Source organism: Trachinotus anak, unplaced genomic scaffold, assembly GCF_046630095.1.
Source record: "Trachinotus anak isolate AG129_WGS33_773 ecotype Australia unplaced genomic scaffold, CSIRO_AGI_Tana_v1 ptg000019l, whole genome shotgun sequence".
NCBI lineage: Eukaryota > Metazoa > Chordata > Actinopteri > Carangiformes > Carangidae > Trachinotus > Trachinotus anak.
Window position 1 is genome coordinate 23,825,205 of NW_027273870.1, and position 19,645 is coordinate 23,844,849.

The 19,645-nt window shown below is 41.9% G+C and overlaps 1 protein-coding gene across 5 annotated transcripts in view; it reads left to right on the top strand.

Moving 5' to 3' along the window:
* sdk1b (sidekick cell adhesion molecule 1b) overlaps positions 1 to 19,645 on the top strand; it is a 231,808-nt gene that overhangs the window by 207,026 nt on the left and 5,137 nt on the right. For all 5 annotated transcript variants that reach the window (XM_071505374.1, XM_071505372.1, XM_071505373.1 and 2 more), the window contains 13 exons: positions 3,632 to 3,833; positions 7,748 to 7,851; positions 8,024 to 8,094; positions 8,941 to 9,079; positions 10,047 to 10,103; positions 10,282 to 10,383; positions 12,730 to 12,845; positions 16,822 to 17,008; positions 17,127 to 17,264; positions 17,351 to 17,512; positions 18,088 to 18,213; positions 18,760 to 18,924; positions 19,446 to 19,583. In XM_071505374.1, coding sequence (XP_071361475.1) covers positions 3,632 to 3,833; positions 7,748 to 7,851; positions 8,024 to 8,094; positions 8,941 to 9,079; positions 10,047 to 10,103; positions 10,282 to 10,383; positions 12,730 to 12,845; positions 16,822 to 17,008; positions 17,127 to 17,264; positions 17,351 to 17,512; positions 18,088 to 18,213; positions 18,760 to 18,924; positions 19,446 to 19,583 — 1,707 coding nt within the window. The remainder of the gene's footprint in view (positions 1 to 3,631; positions 3,834 to 7,747; positions 7,852 to 8,023; positions 8,095 to 8,940; positions 9,080 to 10,046; positions 10,104 to 10,281; positions 10,384 to 12,729; positions 12,846 to 16,821; positions 17,009 to 17,126; positions 17,265 to 17,350; positions 17,513 to 18,087; positions 18,214 to 18,759; positions 18,925 to 19,445; positions 19,584 to 19,645) is intronic.

The following is a 19,645-nucleotide window of genomic DNA, read 5'->3' on the forward strand; positions in this document are numbered from 1 at the left end:
ACACTGCACATCAACACAGGAGAGTCCCACTTTTTATGCTTATTAGGATGTGACAAAGCAGCATGGATATAATAAACATAAAGCTGATCACACTGTTGAACAGTATTAGCTAAAGCTAGAAGCCATAAAAGTCAATATCCCAGATCCATCATGCATATTCGGTACATCAACCACAAGTGTTGCAGCTACAGGCAGAGTGGTGGGTCACTGCACACGAATGTTAGGGTTAGCTGATAACAGCGCAGGCAGAGGACCCAAACACAGACACACGAAGGCAGGCTGGTGCAGTGACATAGTCTTTAATAAATGAACACAGACTGGCAGGCAACAGGCTGCAAAAGCAGGTAGCAGGACCACAAGGAAACCACATGGGAGATGAAACAGACAATCCAACAAGGAACAAAGGGAGTGAACTGGTATATAAGGTAGAAGGCTGATTGTGGAATGAGGTGCAGGTGGGGAGAGCAGAGGTGACTGCACGGCTGATGACAAGTGGGAGCAGGTGTGTGGATGGGCGGGGCAGTCAGATGAATGAATAGGGAGGAAAGTCAGAGGTGGCTAGGGGAAGGCAGGTGTCGGAAGATGATGGGTGAAACATGGCTTAGGACCAGTGAGGAAGTTGGAGACAGTGGCAGATTGTGACAGCAACACCTTTCAAATTATAGATAAAAGTAGGTTTAAAAATATTGATTATAGCCACTCTAAAGACAGATAAATAACATTTCCATTTTAATATTTTTGTTGTCTTTCACCAGAATTCTTTTCAAAATCTTGTTTTGAAAATGTATCCTACAGTTTATTCTAAAAATTATATATGTACAAACACTTAACAGACATGGGTTGCATTAGTATTATATTCTGCAAACAGGGTAATGTTACCAGTTTATAAAGAGGTATGGAGAGAGAGTGGTTTAAATATCACTTTGATAATCACTTCAAAAGTTCTGGTGTCTCAGTAGCCTGATGCATGAATAACTTTTGGTTTGAATGTAACTCCCAGCCTTTGATATATGTCACCCTTGATCTCTTTGTCCAATTTTCTCTGACAGCCTGGTAAAGCATTGAAATGCTACAAAAATCATTATATTAAATTAAATTGTGACAGTTTCTTTTTTTTTTTTTTTTATGAAAACCTGGAATCATGATGTCAGATGTTCTGTTCAGAGCTATGAGCTTGTCTAGTGCATTTTAATTGGATCAGATATCATAACATCAGCAGCATCATTATCAGGATTTCTTTAGAATGGAATTCAGTGGTTCCCTGTTCCACTTCAGTAACATAATGGCCCATTCTCAATGTGAGATAGACAGAATAGCCTAATAGAGATTTCTTTCTGATGATGCAGAAGAGACCAACTTAATCCCTAGAAAAAGAAAATTGGTTTTTTGAGCGTGCATGTGTGTGTGTGTGTGTGTGTGTGTGTGTGTGTGTGTGTGTGTGTGTGTGTGTGTGTGTGTGTGTGAGTGAGTGTAAGGCCGCATGTACGTGTATGCATGTATTATAGAGAAAGAACGGCAATTCCCCTCTGAGAGATTTGTCCATGCTGATGTTTGTCTCCAAGAGGGTGATAAGTGATGAGGTAATGGACAACATATAGTGGCATATTTAGCAGAATTCATTCCCCCACAGCCCATCTTTCCACTCCTCTAGTATCACCCCACTCTTCCTCTCTTCTACACTCTAACCCTCTCCTGTCCTGTTCCTTCATAGCAATAAACAGTCGTGTAAGCGCTGAAAGGGCAGCACTTGTTCTCACAATTATGAGTTGATTATCAGAACATGATCTTCACTGTGGAATGGAACAAGAGGAGACAGACAGGGAGACACAGATGGTATCAGGAAAACAAAAGAGCGAGAGAATAGTCAAATCTTGAAGGGAATGAAGAATAAGGGCATGAGGGAAGAGGGGAGACAAAAAGACTTGACTTAAATTATTTGCGATAAGAATGAATGAAGGGAGGCAAGCCTCTGTGTGAATCAGTGTGTGACTGTGCTTGTGTGTTTGTTTGAGAACATAAGTGCATATTAATTAAACTTTAGAGAGAATCAATAATGCTTTTATTTCTAGACTTAATCGATAACCTGGTGCCTCTGAAATTAAATAGTTATGCCCCCCAACCCTGTGTTTGTGTTTGTGTGTGCGTGTGCATGCACATACGTGTGTACACATGTCCACTAATCACACAGCTACTGCCAGCACTGTTGTACAAAGACACTGGCTCCCAGAGCTATCTTTCATCTTCTAATTGAATAGTGAAGACAGAACACACACACACACAAACAAATACACACACACACACACTGGCAATCTGCTGAGAAATTGTTTCTTTGATGCCACAGTGGTTAGATGTCTTGCTTCATTTAAACATATGTATGTATTGCAACAGTCACACTGATGCATATGTGATGTAAATGTAGACTGCCACGTCCTGTGTTACAAGCTATCTGCAGCATATGGTCCATGATAGTCTCCATTTGTCCAGGTGACAATTTCAATATTTGGAGCTACACATAGGAGGGACGTTAAAGGAAAAACCTGAATTAATGAGTGGGGAAACATATTGAAAGCAGATGTTTCTACACAGGGCATTTACATGCATTTACATTTCAGTTTCAGTTGACTCTCTGCAGTTAGCTCATTTCTTAAACGTCGGTCTCTGTAATTGAGGTAGGTGATCAGACAAACCAGATTTCCCTAGCTTGATTTTTACTTCAGAAAACTGTTTTCTTGGTCATGTATTTGTGTATCTGTGTCTCTAATCAGCGTCCCTAATCAGCTTCCTACATGCATGCATGTGTATGACAAAGACTTCAGGCAGAGAAAGCATCACTGTGACAGCAGAACAGATGAGAGGAAAGTTCATCAAACATAACGAAGCATCCTTTATTCAAAATTATTCCATCCAATGTCTGACTAAAATTGACACTAGCTCAAAGTACCTTCTAGAAGTTCAAATATGTCGGTTTCCACTGCTGCTCAGTGCCCATCAAGCCCCCCAGTGTCACTACCACAGTTAAAATAATAGCATTGAAGCTGTTCTGGTTGCCTGTAATGGTCTAATACCTTACAAAAACCCTTTGCTGCCTTTTCCTTCAATTTATCATCCACCATTTATCTCCATCACAAACAGCCACATTTGCAATGGAGATAAGTGTGTTGATGTTTTGACCTTTTTTCATTTGGTGTTTTCTTTTTTTTTTTTTCGCATCCAGAACCTTTTTGACATGTGGTAATGTGCGATAGCTCTGTCCTTTAATTTGTCACCCAACTGTATATCTAAAGCACTAAGCGTAGTCTTTTTCTCTCACAGGCAAAAATACATAAACAAATATAACAGCCACACAATGTTGAACCACTAAAGACATAATGTTATGTATGAATGGGTGTTTAAAATGTGTCGGAAAATCAACATTTTTTTTTTTTTTTTTAAATAAAAAAATAGCTTAGAAAATTTTATCTGTTGCTCACTATTTCTCTCTCATCCTTCCCCTTCAATTCCCTTGTTCCTGTCCCTTTCACATCACTTTTTCTACCTGCTCTTTCTTCTCCTCTCATCTCTCTTTTGCCTCTTTCGTCTCCTCCCACCCTCATCTTCTTATCTTCCCTCTTTCCCCGACTTCCATCCACAGAGCGTCCCCAGCCACCCAGGAGGTTGTCTGTTCCTCAGGATGGCGTTGAATCTCGCCGTCTCCACCTCCACTGGGTGACTGGCGGCTCAGGCTCCTCTCCCCTGAGGTACTTCACTCTTCAGGTCAAACAGCTGCCCAACGGGGACTGGAACACACAGGCTGCCGACATCCCGCACAACATGACCGCCTGGACCGTTGACAGGTACACACACGTGCTCATATATACAGTCACATACACACACACATACACACACAGCTGCCTGTGTGGCAACAGTATTTTGAATGCCAGTTGACTGTTTGCTTAAACCCCTCCTCCAAACAGTAATTATCCAATCAGAGCTTACCAAAGGGCGGCAGCTCTGTCAGGCTCTGAATACTCCATCTGGAAAGAGTTTGGAGTGTGAAAGCTTTTTATGTGATTTCAAGAGCAAACGTGTATTAAATGGATGTTGCTAAGCAAATGTTAGCATGACTAGCTAACAGGCCTACTGCCTACAGTAGTAAATGAGCATTACTTTCTTGAACCCTTCCATACTGTGTGGGGTCACAGGTGATAATACAAAGCTCCACAGCGGCAGTGTGGACCTCAATCCTGGATGCTTTTATATGAGAGTTTAGCCTATCGTTAGCATCTCTGCCCTGCTCTTTATTGGATTTAGGGAATGTTTCCACTCCAGCGAGCTCAGAAAGCTTACCTGAGATAGCGTTGCATTTGACAAACATATCAGTTCGTCACATCTAACATCTCTCTTGCTTGTCCAAGTGTGTAAGCTAAGCAGCTGAACAGGATTATGTGAGAATGAATTTCTTCCTCATTATCCTACACTGTCATACAAGCTGTTTCTGTATTTCCATGTCTTCTACCTCAGTCATCAGTCGGTGAGGATTTTAGCTTTAGCCTCAGTATCATGAGCATGGGCAGAAAGCTGCATATTTACTTCCACAAGATTCTTATTTTAAAACGAGTCAGCTTGAAATATGTGCTGTGTGAGAGCAGAAAGCTCAACAGGCATAGCAACAGTATCTAAGAGGGGACCTCACCTAACAGTCAATTAGGCCATGTCAAGCATCCTTGGAGAAAACAGGAATAATTACTGTTTGTTTTTTTGTTTTTTGTTTTTTTGTTTTATTTTATTTTTATTTTTTTTGCTTTCATTACAGAGCCCTAACATGGAAATTTTGTTCAGCATGACATGTTGGGCTTGAATTAGTTGAAGTCAATCTGTAAATTTGTAATGTTTATGCATCCTTGGGAAGAAGAGTGGACAAAGAGAGGGATAGTGTGAAATGTCAAAGCAAAGACCAGAGAACTAGAACACAACCAGAGTGGTTTTATTTATTTATTTAGCAGAGGAAGTAAAGAAAAGGTTTGAGGAGGCAAAAAAAAAAACATGAACTACAAGGAAACCACCAGGGAGAGTAGAGTAATCATAATCACTGCAGAAACATGGAGGATCTCCGTCACCTAATCACAAAAGAACAGCGGGAACAGCTCTGTTTTTTTCTCACTCTGGCTTCAGGCTTTCAAGTTTGTGTCTGCAGTTTATCTATTCTCTCTCTTTCTACAACTTTTTTTTTTACCTTTTCATCAGTCATCCCTCTTGTTGACACCAACTCCCTCCCTCCCTCCATCCATCCATCAACAGCCAGTGCTTTCAAAAACCATCAGGCACATATTTTTCCCTTCATACATTCTCAAGCATCACCTCCACTCATCCCACAGAAGAGGGCTCCATTGCTATTGAATGTCTTCCTTTTCCACTCCTCTCCCTTTTTTTCCCTCCATCCTCTCTTCTCTGCTGAGAATGTCATTATGGCAGCAGGTGATGGTGGTCTGACTGGATGGCTACTCCAACTTCCCTGATAGCCCGAGTAGCAGTGCCAGGAGTAGTATGATGAGGCTTATTTTTGTTTAGTGTGTTGTCTTCTGCTTCGTGACTGTTTGTGTGGCACCTTCTCGAACCATCACAGGGCTATTTGGGATGCTGAAGACTGTTCTCTCAGTGTGTCTGAATCAGCCTGTTTCAAACCTGCCTTGGGGAGAGTCTATCTGCCATGATGGCGGTGCTGCTGCTGTTGTTTTGATGCGGTTTTTTAGCTCATTCCATCACTGAATGCTCTCATTACAGCGCCGGATGGAGGAATTAGCTTACATCTCAGTGTGCTCACACTCATACTTACTTGTTATCTGCCCTTAATTGTTGTTTTCCAGTGAGACATCTTTGGAACCAAAACATCGAATTCCCCAGGCTAGTGCGCAGACACACACAAAGTCCACACGCACACACTTTCAAACACTGTCCTTAACATCCTCCCAGTGCTCTTGGTACCCCACCATCTTTGAGCTTGGTGCCTTTGATGTTCTATTCCTACGATACCCACAACCCCATAGGGCCTTTTCTTGTCCCTTATTGGGCCCGGCTCATTATTATACAAGAAGACACTTGAGCAGTTCTCCTGTCGCCTGCTGAATTTCTAACTGGTCCTGTGAAGTCTCCCAGGCACTCTGTAAATAAAGTCTAGAGAGGGAACTCGCAGGTAGACATGTGAGCAGGAGTGGTGTGACATCTCGTTACAAATTTATGAATTGCTCCTGTAAACTCATGTTAATAATGGGTTAAATCAATTACAAATATAAGAAAAATGACTGTTTTGCAGCCAACTGTCCTTCATAAATTTCAATCAGTTTCCCACAGTGTGTGGGAGAGGGTACATTTATATTATTAGTGTGCTATAAGGCACCATGCAGCAGGCTTGTTCAGCTAGTCCCTGCACAATGGGTGCATGTTTGTTGGGCTGATTGTAAGTGGCTCTAGAGTAAATTGTTTCCAACATGACTGATGTAAATTGTTATTTTGTGCTTATTAATGCTCTCACCTTGCACAGAGGAGAAATGCAGATAAGATGTTGTGTTGTATTGCAATAAAAATACTTTGACAGGGGAGACAATTAGGAAAGGTGTTAGATAATTATTATTCAAGGCCTTGTCTGATCTTCAAAGGCCACTGAAAGAGCAAAACATGCCTTGTGAGAGGGGGAGAAGATGGTTTTAGGAGAAGTTATTTCCACGGTGTTAAAGGTACCCAGTGGAGCTTTTTTGACCACTTGTGGTGCTGTGTAATAATGTTTTGATGAGCAGTATTCTTTGTATCTTGTGTAGAACATGTGCCTTTTTTGTGTGTTTTCCTGGTAGAGTAGGAGGACAAGACTAAAAGCCGATGTTGACAATGCAGAGTCAAAACATTCAAAAGGAGGCTTTACAAAGGCTTTACAGCGAATGAAATGAATTCAGCGTGTTTGTAGGTACTCACAATGCTGTTCGGCGAGAAATCTTGAGTGGAAACAAAAAAATCTGCCTTAACTTTCTTTGTCGAATGCCTTTCATACCGTTTAGTGTAATTCAAAGTGGTTTGCAGGTGACTGATAAGCAAATAATATCAGTCTGAATATCAACTGTGAAACAACAGAAGACTTAAACACAGTCCTGTAGCTAAGAGGAGGCGCTGAGGTGCAATTTTCACCCATGCCACATCTTTCAAGTAAAAAGAAAAACAGTTTGGATTAACCACTGGTGCATCCACTGTGATGTGTGAAAACTCATTGTGAGTACTGAGAGAAGTTATTACTGACTACTGTTGATTGATGTTTGTAAGGCACAGCTGCTCCTGAGGAGGCTCCCCACTAAGACATGCCTCCATATGTAGCGCTATCTTAAGTCTTTTGCTCAAAATCATTGTGTAACAGTGTATTGCTGTGGTTTTATCAGCTAAATTACAAATGCCCTTATCAGTTAGTTTAGTAATAAAATCACACTGAAACAATATGTGAATCTTCCATGAGGATTATGGTGCAACAAGTCCAGCAGGTTTTCACAAAGTTTAAATGAACTAATTCAGCAATTTATGCCTTAAATCCACCAGATTATGTAGTTGAGATAAAATGGAAATATCATATTTAATGATTTTTTTTTTTTTAAAGCTGCCCTCCTATGTACATATGTTTATTTGTTTTTGTGTGTGTGTGTGTGTGTGTGTGTGTGTGTGTGTGTGTGTGTGTGTGTGTGTGTGTGTGTGTGTGTGTGTGTGTGTCCATCTGTACACATGTTTGTGTGTATAGGTTGAAGCCCTTCACATCATACAAGTTTCGGATGCTGGCCACCAACGACATAGGAGACAGCGTCCTCAGCAAAGAGACGGAGGCTGTTACAACTCTGCAGGACGGTGAGAGACTGGGGCACTTATGGAACAGATGAGGACAGAAAGTGGAAGATGAGAAAAGACGTGGCTTTTAAAACATAACAGAGAAGAACTGTGAGGGGATGGACAGAAGCAAGTGTGTCTGTGTGTCTTTTTCTTCCTCACGCTCCTTCTGTGTGTTTTGTTTTTTTTCCAGTGCCTGATGAGCCTCCAGTGATCCTCGCAGTAAAACCAACAACCACTACCTCAGTCCTGGTGCAGTGGAAGGTATTTTCAGACTCATAACAAAACAGGCCCTGAGACTCATGTGCACCATATACACACAGACCTTCACAACAAAACTTTTGATTACAGGTTAATCACTCACTCTGAGAATGAGACCCCTGCAGACTTACTGTATGCAGTGTTTGTACGTGTGTTTGTACGTGTGTTTGTGCTGTGTGTGTTTGTGTGTGTGGATGCAATTACCATTATAACTGAAGCAGCGAGGGTCAGAGGGCAGCACAGACAGATTGCAGAGATGGAGGGAGAGATGGATGAACAGACGGAGGGACAGACAGTCCTGGGTAGGGGAGAAAAATGTTCATAGTCGTAATGAGGATATACCAGCAGGAGAGATGTTAGAGGGCGAGAGAGGCAAACTTCAGCAATGTCCAACAACAGAGGAAAAAGAGAGAAAGGGGGGTTATGGAAAAACAGAGGTGGTTTAGAAGCCATAGTGATATGTGAACAGACTGTAAATACAGCCTAACAACTTAACTGCTTGTCGCTCTTCCTCCTCTGTTTGGATATGTCTTCTCTTGCTCCTTCTAGCCTTATGTCAAAGCAGAAGGAAGCAGTGAAAAAACAAAGTCACCAGCAATTTCATCATCCTTTACAAGAGTGCCAAATCCACTGAAGCATCACTTTGTCTGTGCGGGTTACAGCCAGACCAATCCACCAGCCCTTTAAAGTGGACTGTGCTGATAAAATACTGCTCTTCCCGCCTGCCAGTTCCCTGTCAGTCACCAAGAATGCAAATTAGCATACTGCAGTTTCACTGAAGTTTTCCATTTGAGAAATGGATCGCTAATACTTCCCTATATGTCCCTGTGCTTTTTTGCATGTTTCCAGCGTCCCAGTGACAACAGTATTAATGGGGTGTTGACTGGATACCGGCTGTACTATAGAGAGCTTCCAGTAAACACCTCCACTTTTACTGAAGCAGACGTCCAGACAACCAAAAACACCACCACGAGTCCCCTCATTACAAGTGAGTAGCACTGACACTAATGCTACACCTGTCAAACTTACTGTTCTCACACGGCACATATGCAGATTCCAGCTAACGCATTCTCCAGTTGATTTTTAATTTGAAAGGTCTTAACGATGCACTTTTTGACTGCATACATGATACTGCACTAAAACAGCTGAAAACAGTCAGCATCATCACTACCTAATGATTCATGTATGTGATTTGGGAATAAATAAATATCAAAGTGCTTGTATTCCAATGTAGAGGTAGTTAGTCTTTGTATTATAGGTAAGTTAAGATCAGATAAGATCAGACTGTTATTTTGTTCTAGCATAACCCTGTTTAGCTGTTTTGCTTTCATACCTATGGCTCCTCTAACTTATGTTGGAACTAACGTGGTTACAAGTGCAGGCAGTAAACTAGTTAGTCAGCCATGCTAACACTTGCAGATTAAATTAGAGCAAATAAACACACACTTTAATCCATTCCTCATACTTTGGTCTGTTTGTTTTGGTTTTGAAGAGGATAATAAAAGCTCTCCAAGCTCTTTATAGATTATGGCTCTTATTATAGAACCGTGGATACATTTTTAGTGGAGGTATCCAAAAATTGACAGGTCTGCTCTGTGCGCAATAGTAGAAGGTTTATAACCTTCTGACAGCCTGATCAAATGGCCCTCATCAGACCGTTGTTTTCTTATGAGACCACCTATATTGCACTATAACATTGCAATAATAAAATATTATTATGCACTGTGCAGCCTGAAGTGCTTTATAGTAGCTGTATGACTACCTGCTTGACCAGATTGGCAGATGGACAATTTTGTGTCCATCCAACATCCACTGAGTCTGACAAGGGTACTGAGACATAAAAGTCTTTAATACAGTCATTTTATTGAATGGCATTATAATTGCACCATTTATTGTTGAACTTGAAATGTTTATTGATTTACTCTCCCTCCGTTTTTTTTCTCACACTTCCCAAGCCAAGAGCACCTTCAAGACGGTCAGCAGTGCTTCACTCACAGAGTTTGAGTTGACACGTAAGTCGTTTAAGAAGGAAGTGGGAAATAAAGCTCCAGGGATCTTTCTGTTGTAGATTTAGTTTTAGTTAGCTTTATGAGGATCCACTGTCTAAAATAATGTGTCCAACACAGCCATGCCATATGTTTGCCAAGCACATTGTATACAAGTTTTGAAAGAATTGTTATTTCTCCACAGAGCTAAAGAAATTTAAACGCTACCAGATTGTTATGACAAGCTACAACATCATCGGAGAGAGCCCACCCTCCGCCCCACTTGAGGTGTCTGTCGGAGAGGCAGGTGAGTGAAAACAGAAGGAGCAGCAGCAGCAGATGAAGTTTAGTGTTCATGGAGATGGATCTGTTAACATGGAAGCCCAGTAGCTGTGATGGTTTCATTCGAAGTACTCCACCTGCTTTGAAAGACCGTGTGATATGGTTGAAATCTCCTATGGTGGAAATTTGTCTTGTTCTTCTCTTTCTTGCTGCGTCATGTCTACACCTCCTGCCTTGCTCTCAGTGCCCCTTAAGTGACATTGCCTTTGAGAGGCTCAGTGCTTCTCTCTATTAAAGAAAGGCTTGTTTTAGTGCTCAGGTGAGGATAAGGTTTGGGTAAGGTTTAGGTTTGGGCATGTATTTTTGGTGGTTAGGGTTGTACTGGCTAGGGAATGCATTATGTAAATGAGTGTCCTCACAACTATAGAAAGGTGTGTGTGTGTGTGTATGAGTGACAGAGAGAGAGAGAGAGATAGAGATATTTGCTCTCCTCTCCGTCAAATTGATCTATGGTTTGACTCTGGTGAAAGTTAAACAGGGTTTGGCCCATCACTACAAAACAGACGATGACATTCAGATGTGTACACATGCTTACACACACACACACACACACACACACACACACACACACACACACACACACACGAGCACACACACATATTACTAGAGAGCTAATTAGTTAGACTTCATTGTCCCCAGGGGGATATTCTTTTTCCATGTGCATCATTTCACATACATCATCACACAGCAATGACAGAAACATGCAAGTACAACACAACAGCACATAACAGCGACAGGTCAAACAACATGAAAACAAGCTGGAGGTTCCCTCAGCGAGTCACCCTCTTTAAAGCTGAGTGAGCCCTCCTGCACCTCAGGGACCTGTACCTGCACCCAGAGGGCAGTACGGTGAAGTGGCGATTGACTGGGTGCGCGATGTCCTGTTCTATTGTATTTGAAGTGCATGTGAGGGCCTCACTATTGAGCTCTGAGAGGTTGGATGTGGGGAGGCCTGTTATCTTTGCAGCAGTGTTAGTTATTTGTGTGAGTTTGGCCCGGCTTGTGACAGAGAGCATGTTGAAGAAACAGGTGAAGCAGTAGAGCAGGATGGGTTGAAGAATATGTGGGTACAACAGGAGGAGGAGATGGGGGCAACATGGAGTCCTTTGAGTTTCCCTCTTTTGTATGCTGTTTGAAGCTGAGTTTATTTTCCAGTGTGAGTCTGAGACAGCTTTGAAGCTGCCGACCACTTTGACTGTTTTGTTATTATTAATAATGATGGGGTGCTGCTGTAGTGACTTATTACAGTTCTTTTGTTTTCCTGACATTGAGATGAAGGTGGTTACGCTTGCACCAGTGGGTGAAGAACTGATAGTCCAGAACAGAATGGCTGTCTGTGAGAAGAACAAGTGTGGAGTGAGTGGAACAGATGGGGCAGATGACCGGGAGTGTTGAGTTGGTGTACCGTCCGGATCATCAGGTGACTTTGGATGATGTTGAAAGCAGAGCTGAAGTCCACAAAGAGGATCCTGGTGAAGGTACCTGGGGAATCCAGGTGCTGGAGGAGGAGGTGCAGCGGGCAGGCCACAGCATCCTCTGTGCCCCTCTTGGCCCTGTAGGCAATTTGGATGGGGTCCAGCTGTTGGTTGACAATTGGCAGAATGGTGTGTGTAGCAGCAGCTTCTCCTCCTCAGAAACTAAACACAAACAAGAGTGCAGTTGCACATATTTGCATGTTATGATAGCAGCACCCGCATATTTTTGCAAACACTTCCTCCATCAGACCAATGCTGCATTCATATTCAAGGGGTGTGTGTGTGTGTGTGTGTGTGTGTGTGTGTGTGTGTGTGTGTGTGTGTGTTGTGTGCATGTGTATGCGTATGCGTATGTGTAGAGTTTAGTAGGTTATACATATCACATGCAGAGGAGTGAGAGGTGAGGATAAGCAGTAGGAGTGGGAGGGAGGTGGCAGAAAAGGCTAGAGGGGGATGATGAAATGGGGTGATATGGCCTTTTCTCTCGCCTCAGGTGCACACTGCTGAGTGTTCATGCATATGTGTGGTACAGTGGTGGAGTAACAAGGTACTGCCTTAGGCCCGTTCTAATTGGAAGGATAGAACATATCTTCTCTTCTTCCCACTCTAACATCCAGCTGCACACACACGCACACACACACACACACAGAGTCAGACAGACACACACACACACACACACACACACACACACACACACACACACAGAGTCAGACAGACACACACACACACACACACACAGAGTCAGACAGACAGACACACACACACACACACACACACAGAGTCAGACAGACACACACAGACAGTATCTGCCTAACAAAACATCTCTCCTGCTGCAGCTCCATCAGTGGCCCCACAGTCTATCAGAGTGTCTGCTGTGTCCCCCTCCATCCTGGAAGTGACCTGGGACACACCCCCCCTTGAGACCCAGAACGGACTCATCCAAGGATACAAGGTGACACAGATAAAAACAAACAAACATGCACACATTACACAAAGAATTCCTTGTGGCAGGTACCTACAAGACAAAAAAACACACACAGGGTGTGATTCTCCACGTGGTAGAAAAGCACACAGCACTGTTTATGTCTGCATTTAAAATGTCTCCCTCTTGTCTTGGAGGAGATTTGCTCTACTGCACCTTCAAGTGTCCTATAGAGAGAAGAGAAAGAGAGAGAATTAAGTTAGAGGAAGAATCTGAATATCCTTTAATGGTTTCAATATCACTCCTCTGCCTGTCTCTCCTCCTCAACTCCCCTGTCCCACCCCCCCTCTCTTAGTACTTCAAACACAAGGTTATCTGTCCTGCTTTAGACACATTGATTTCTGCAGGAGTAGAGGGGGGAATGGAGAAGAAAGAAGGGAATGTAATATTTGCAGAGTGAAGGAATGAGACGAGCAAGTGATCCCTGTAGAATCCTGATTAGAGAAGGGGATCGAGGGAATACGTTTAAACTACCAGAGATGGATGGACATGGGGAGGGGAGAGTGAGGCAGAGGGGGTTAAGGAGATTAAGATGAGAGAAACACAGCAAAGAAAGAATGTTTAATGAATTTATAGGTTCTGACTTCCGTTAACATTCCTACTCTGTAAGGTGAGCAGCGCAGACGGCAGGTAGGACTAACAGTAAGCTTCAGAGTAGAATATTTTTTGACAGTGGAAGTTTACTGAATTGTCCTTGAGGGCTTGTTAAACACCCTGAACATGACGGGTAAGGGGGTAACAGGTTATACCAAGCTATGCAGGTCCTGTCAAGAGGAATCTCGCAAATGTAGCCGAAGTAAAAGGTTGCACCTCATGAAATGTTAATCTGAGCAGCAACAAAAGACCGTTAGTACAAATTAGTCATTCATAGCTTTGATTGAAGCACTCAACAACTGCACATTTTCCTCACAGTTTCAACTTTTAATATTTTTTTGTTGTAATACTGTTGAGATGCAACATCCTATCCTTTCCAAATGGGTCAGTTATTTATAATAGAAGAGCAGTAGAGACAAACAAAAACCTAACCTGTTTTTCATCATGACTGAAGTTCCTAAATCAACTCATTAACAAAAGAGATGGTTGGAAAATCCATTTAAGGTTCTTCATCTTATCAAATCATATCAAAATCATGTCTGCTCATGGCAACTTCAAATTGTTTTTTAGACTAATCCTGAGGGTCTCACGTACTGAATACCAAAATAGATCTTTTAAACAACAGTGGATTCCAAACAACAGAGTGGACTTTTTTTTTTTTTTTTTTGTAAACCATTAAAATGAAGTGCCACGACAGATATCTCCTACTTTCTAAAATAATAATGTTTTAAATGGAAATACCTCTTTTACGCAGGTAATACATTTTGAACTGAGCAAATGGATGTGTTCCTCTGTATCTCATTATTGTAAGAGCCTGCAGAGGGACAGAGATGGTTTAATGCTGCCCTCAAGTGCTGCTCATGAGCTGCTACTTGTACCAAGTTTGGAAGAACTAAATATAGCTATAGTTTTGTTGTGCTTTCTGTCAGGGATGATAGATGATAATAATTTTACTTTATCAATCAAACTGCACAGAGGCAGTTTATGTTCCATTCAATAACACACTGTTGGATGTACATGTACGTAACAGCTAAAATTCATCCAAACAAAAAAAATCATAATATTGAATACTTTACTTGAATTACCAAATAAAAACATCAACATCCATCACCTCTGACTATTACAACCATTTCTTAAACATCCTTGCTAAACACTTGGTATCTTTAAAGACCTTAGTGCATTTACTGCTGGTACACCTCCACGATCTCCTTGCAGTTATTAAATAGATTTAGTACTGAGTACTTACTCCAAGGTCTCCTACTGCACTGATGCTCTAGTGATGTCCCTCACTTTAAGTAGCTTCGGATAAATGTACTCTAATGTCTCTCCACATGGTCTAAATGTACACTCCGAACCTGTATGTATTATTCATATTTCATAAAGGACAGCATATGGTAATAGCAAGAAAACTAAGTGGCAGCATTATACTGCTGCATGTTGTTGTTGGCTTACACGACACTGATGCCAAATACATGAAATCAATCATATTGTATCAATATCTGTCAGTTTCTCACTGTGTATCCATCTTGTTGTTCCACAGATGGGCAACACACTGAGAACTGCCAGTAGAGAAAATGTCCGGTCTGTCTGTGCTTCTAACCACAGCGTCATGATCTGATTACAGTTTTAATGAGCTGACAAACCATGTACTGTTTGATTAGATACCCGGGTGGCTGATTGTCACTGAATGCTTGTCAAGGAAAACATCCATGTGCTGTGCTTGCCCTGGTTCTGAAACATATTTGTTTTTCAGTGACTTTGTACTTTAAGCTTAAACATTTACGCTTAAAACAAACGAACCACCATGAGAAGAAGTCCTGTAACAGCTGCTGAGGCTGTTTTCTCCCCCTAAGGGCTTATAAGAGTATATACAAGATACTTTTTCTCATTCATTTCTAATGCATGAGGCTCAACCACCTCTGTAACCTTGCTGTTAGTGTGTATCAGATGTGGCTGCACAGTGAGCGTGATGAAAGTCAAGGCCGTTCTCATGTCAAACCAGACATTTTTGCTGTGCTCTCAGCTGGTGTTTAAAACATTAATAGATGAAAATATTCCCTCTACATTCAGCTGTTATTAAAGAAAACATGATGACTTGTAAAGGGTCAAATTTAAAGTAAGTTGTACCATTATGAGCAGGAGGCAAGCTGTTTTAATGCATCAGACTGATTTTGTTACTGGACATGCATTTATATAGGCTGTTTACTGGCAGTAAGATATCAAGTATATTGCTCATCTGTTTTCTCTCATTATATACAGCCTGTTTCATTAAAAGTATTTGACCTACACTAAAATGTAGAAGTCACACGCTCAGGGTTTTTGAAAAGTATTTTGTTTTCTGTAAGTATGTAACACTTTTCTACAATCACCACAGTTCTATGAAATTTAACCAAGAGTGATTATATTTTATATTGGGGGAGAAAAAAGCTCATATTGGCATCATTAAATTGTGACATTCAGAAGCTACACACTATGAGGTTTTAATATTGATATTGATCTGATCGTACTTGGTCTAATAATCAGCCAGCTTTGGTCAAACTCTGTTTGCTTAAATAGAACAAAGTAGCCTGTGTGTCTTCATTACTGGCCGATGTCATGAAAGGTTAATGTTCATGTGTATGATTATTGTTTTATTCTCACATGAGTGTTTTATTCTCACATGGGCAAGGAGTTATATTAACTCATACAAGGTTTGTTAAAATGCTACACCCAGGGATTTTACTTGACTATAACATGATATACATGTACATTACATTTAGGTTTATGTTAAGTGGTTACCTTAATGTGATGGCTGATGGAAGGCATATGTGATTGTTTGGTTTTCAGGCACTCGTGTATTATTAGGCGCCATAAATCTGAACTGAGGAAAAATCTGTTTCCCAGTCATAATGTTGACTTGGATGTTGACGTTAATGCTATTTACAAGTTGAAAACTAGTAATTACAACAGATCCAGGATGACATAAAAGCAGCATTGTGCTTGTAAGTGCCATTTCATGTCACTGAATGTAGTCTGAAGGTTTAAAATAGAGAGAGAAAGAAAACGATGGTCCCAAAGTATAATAAGATTTTTTTTGCATAAAGCGTTCAAAAAGATCAGTTTGTATTTCTAGACCAGTCCAGTGTTATCCTAAGTACACCTACTTTAGCCTTCAGTTAAACTGTCAACACCTAAACAAATCTCTCCATAACCAACTCTCTCTTCCTGGTTAAACAGCTTGTATTTTATATGGATCGATGAGGGGACCTCAGGAGCAAAGGACAGACAGTAAATAACATATATAGTTGGCAGAAATGAAGCGAGGGAGGGGAGAAAACAGTGTTGTTGACAGTGTTTATTTCCCATGTTGTAGATCCACTACTGGGAGAGGGACAAGCAGAACCAGAGTGAGAAGGTGAAGATGATTTTTGTCCCAGACACCCGTGTGCATCTCACCAACCTGACCAGCTACACCCCTTACCTGGTCACACTGACAGCCTTCAACACAGCTGGAGACGGGCCGCCCAGTGACCCCCGCGGGGCTCGGACCCTGCAGTCTGGTAGGGAGTGGTGACGGTTCTGTTAAAACCAAACTAACAAGCGTCTTATTATAGTTTATTTTTATCTCCTGCATTCGTCCTCCTTTTATTTCATTTGTCATTCTCCATGTGTCTGCAGCTCCCAGCCAGCCCAGCTACCTGTCCTTCTCAGAGGTGACAGGAGGAAGTGTCAACGTGTCCTGGGGAGCTCCGCTCACTCCTAATGGACAGCTGGAGGGCTACAGGGTCATCTACCAGCCCACAGCTCCTGTACAAGGTACGCACACACATATACACAAACTCACAGAAACTCCTGTTGAGGAGGAGACTGACATTTCTTTTAAACCGTCTGTGCGAGAGCAGGAGTGAGTAAAGTTGTGACAGTGGACGTGAAGGGAAGCTGGCAGCGATGGCTGAAGGTTCGGGACCTGGTCAAAGGAGCGACGTACACGTTCAATGTTCAGGCTCTCACAGTTAGCTACGGGCCACCCATACAGGCAAACATCACTGCTCAGCCTGTGCAAGGTAGGCGTGGCTGTAACTTTGTGTTTGTTTATGACTGTGAATGTTTTTGCAGTCATAGTCAGTCTGCAGATTCTTTTTTCTGTTTACAGATTAATTGTTTAGTCGATGAAATGTCATAAAATAGTGAAAAATGCCTGTTGCAGATTCTAGGAGCTCAACACAGAATCTTTACAATGTTTGACCCAAAGTACAAAACACAAAGATATTCAGTTTACAAAGACAGAAAACCAATACTCACATCTGAGAAGCTGTAACTACCAAATATTTGGCAATTTTGCTTGAAAAATGACAGTGACTCAAACGATACATTGATTTTCAAAATAGCTGCTGTTAAATTGTCTTTTGATCGACTAATCAGTTAATCAACTGATCATTTCAGACTAGACTGTTCTAGTGTTCTAGTGTTTTTTATTTGATCATCTAATCATTTATCTTAAGTTCAGATATGTTTATATTGTTTCATTTAAACCAATAAACTCATGAACTAGCAGTTATGGTAAAAGTTCAAGGTTTTAGAAAATAAACGTACATCAGAGCTGTGTCCTCAGTATGTGTGTCTGTGTGTGACATTATAGGCACCCCTGGGTCTCCCGTGGAAATGTCCATCACCAAGACGTCCTCTGCTCTCAATATCCACTGGTCAGAGGGAGATATCGGAGCAGCACCTGTGACTGGATATGTCATTGAGGCTCGCCCCTCAGGTGAGCCCCAACACAAACACCACAGAGAGGATAGCCATAACTTACCTGCCATGCACCCTTTCATCATGTACAGTCATTCTTGTCTTTAATCAAGAGAGAGGTTAATTGCCACTCACACTGCGCTAAACTTAACTTAGCGCAGCTTTCTCCAGATTCATTAAGACCTGCTGTGCAAATCAAGTCTGCAGCAATTTTCTAATAAAGCTTAGCAGAGGGGTAATACAGCAAGCGAACGTCTGCGGGAACACTCTGCACGGGAGACTGTAGACTGTGTTATAACTCTGCTTCTGATAATAACAGTAATACCCCTTTTATTAATAGTAATAACAGTGATCATCGTCATCACCACATAATCATCATCATTATCATCATCTGAAAGGAAATTTGATTTGATTTTTAATTTTCTTGAATCACATCACGACATGTGAAAGGGACTAATTCTCAAATGGAGCATCCTCTCTCTCGTCTTTGTCTGACAGTCCATCAAACTGTGGCTCTCTCTCTCTCCCCCTCTCTCTCTCTCTCTCTCCCTCTCTCTCTCTGCAGATGAGGGAGTGTGGGATTCCTTCATCAGACCTCTCCCCCCCAGCAGCAGGTCTGTTTCAGTGCCGATGGAGCGCCTGAGGTCGGGGATCAGCTATGAGTTCAGAGTCATCGCTGTTAATCGCTATGGTTACGGACAGCCGAGTACTCCCTCTGCTGCTCTCGCTGGTAAACACACACACACACACACACACACAGACACACAACACACACTGCTGGAGGTTGGGTTAATGAACAAACCCAGTGTGATCCAACTTGTGTGACTGGGGTTTGACTGACTTTCTGGTCTGTTGGATTCACTGCAGGACGTCGTTGTCATTATGGTCTGTGTGTCTTTGGGTGTGTTGCCATCTAGAGGCAGAAGGATGCAACTACAACTGAGCTCATTGTTCAAACTATCACATTTTCTAGCTACAGTATGACTCAAAATTCATTGTTAAATCATAAGTCATACAAAGCCTTTAATCCAGACATTCATGTCGCTTCCTCTCTCTTACCCAGGAACCTAACCAAGAGAAAGAGTTGGTGGTTTGTTTCAGTCAGCTTGCAATTTTTTTATGAGTAGGACAATTGAAGAATTATCTACAGACTGTGAGGAATACTTCTGGTGCTGTGGGAGAAACTACAGCATCACGATGGATCAAAGCTTTATATCTCCCTGATATGTGTCCCTCTCTCTCTGCCTGCAGCGCTGTCGGAGCGTCCCTTCTATGAGGAGTGGTGGTTCCTACTGGTCATGGCTCTGGTGGGGCTCATCCTCATTCTGGTCTTGGTCTTCACACTGCTGCTGCATGGACACAGCAACAAGTACAAGGCCTGTGGCACAGGTCTGTAGCACTGATGTTCAGGCTGGAAATCAGCACTGATCTCCTGATGGGATTTCAATACA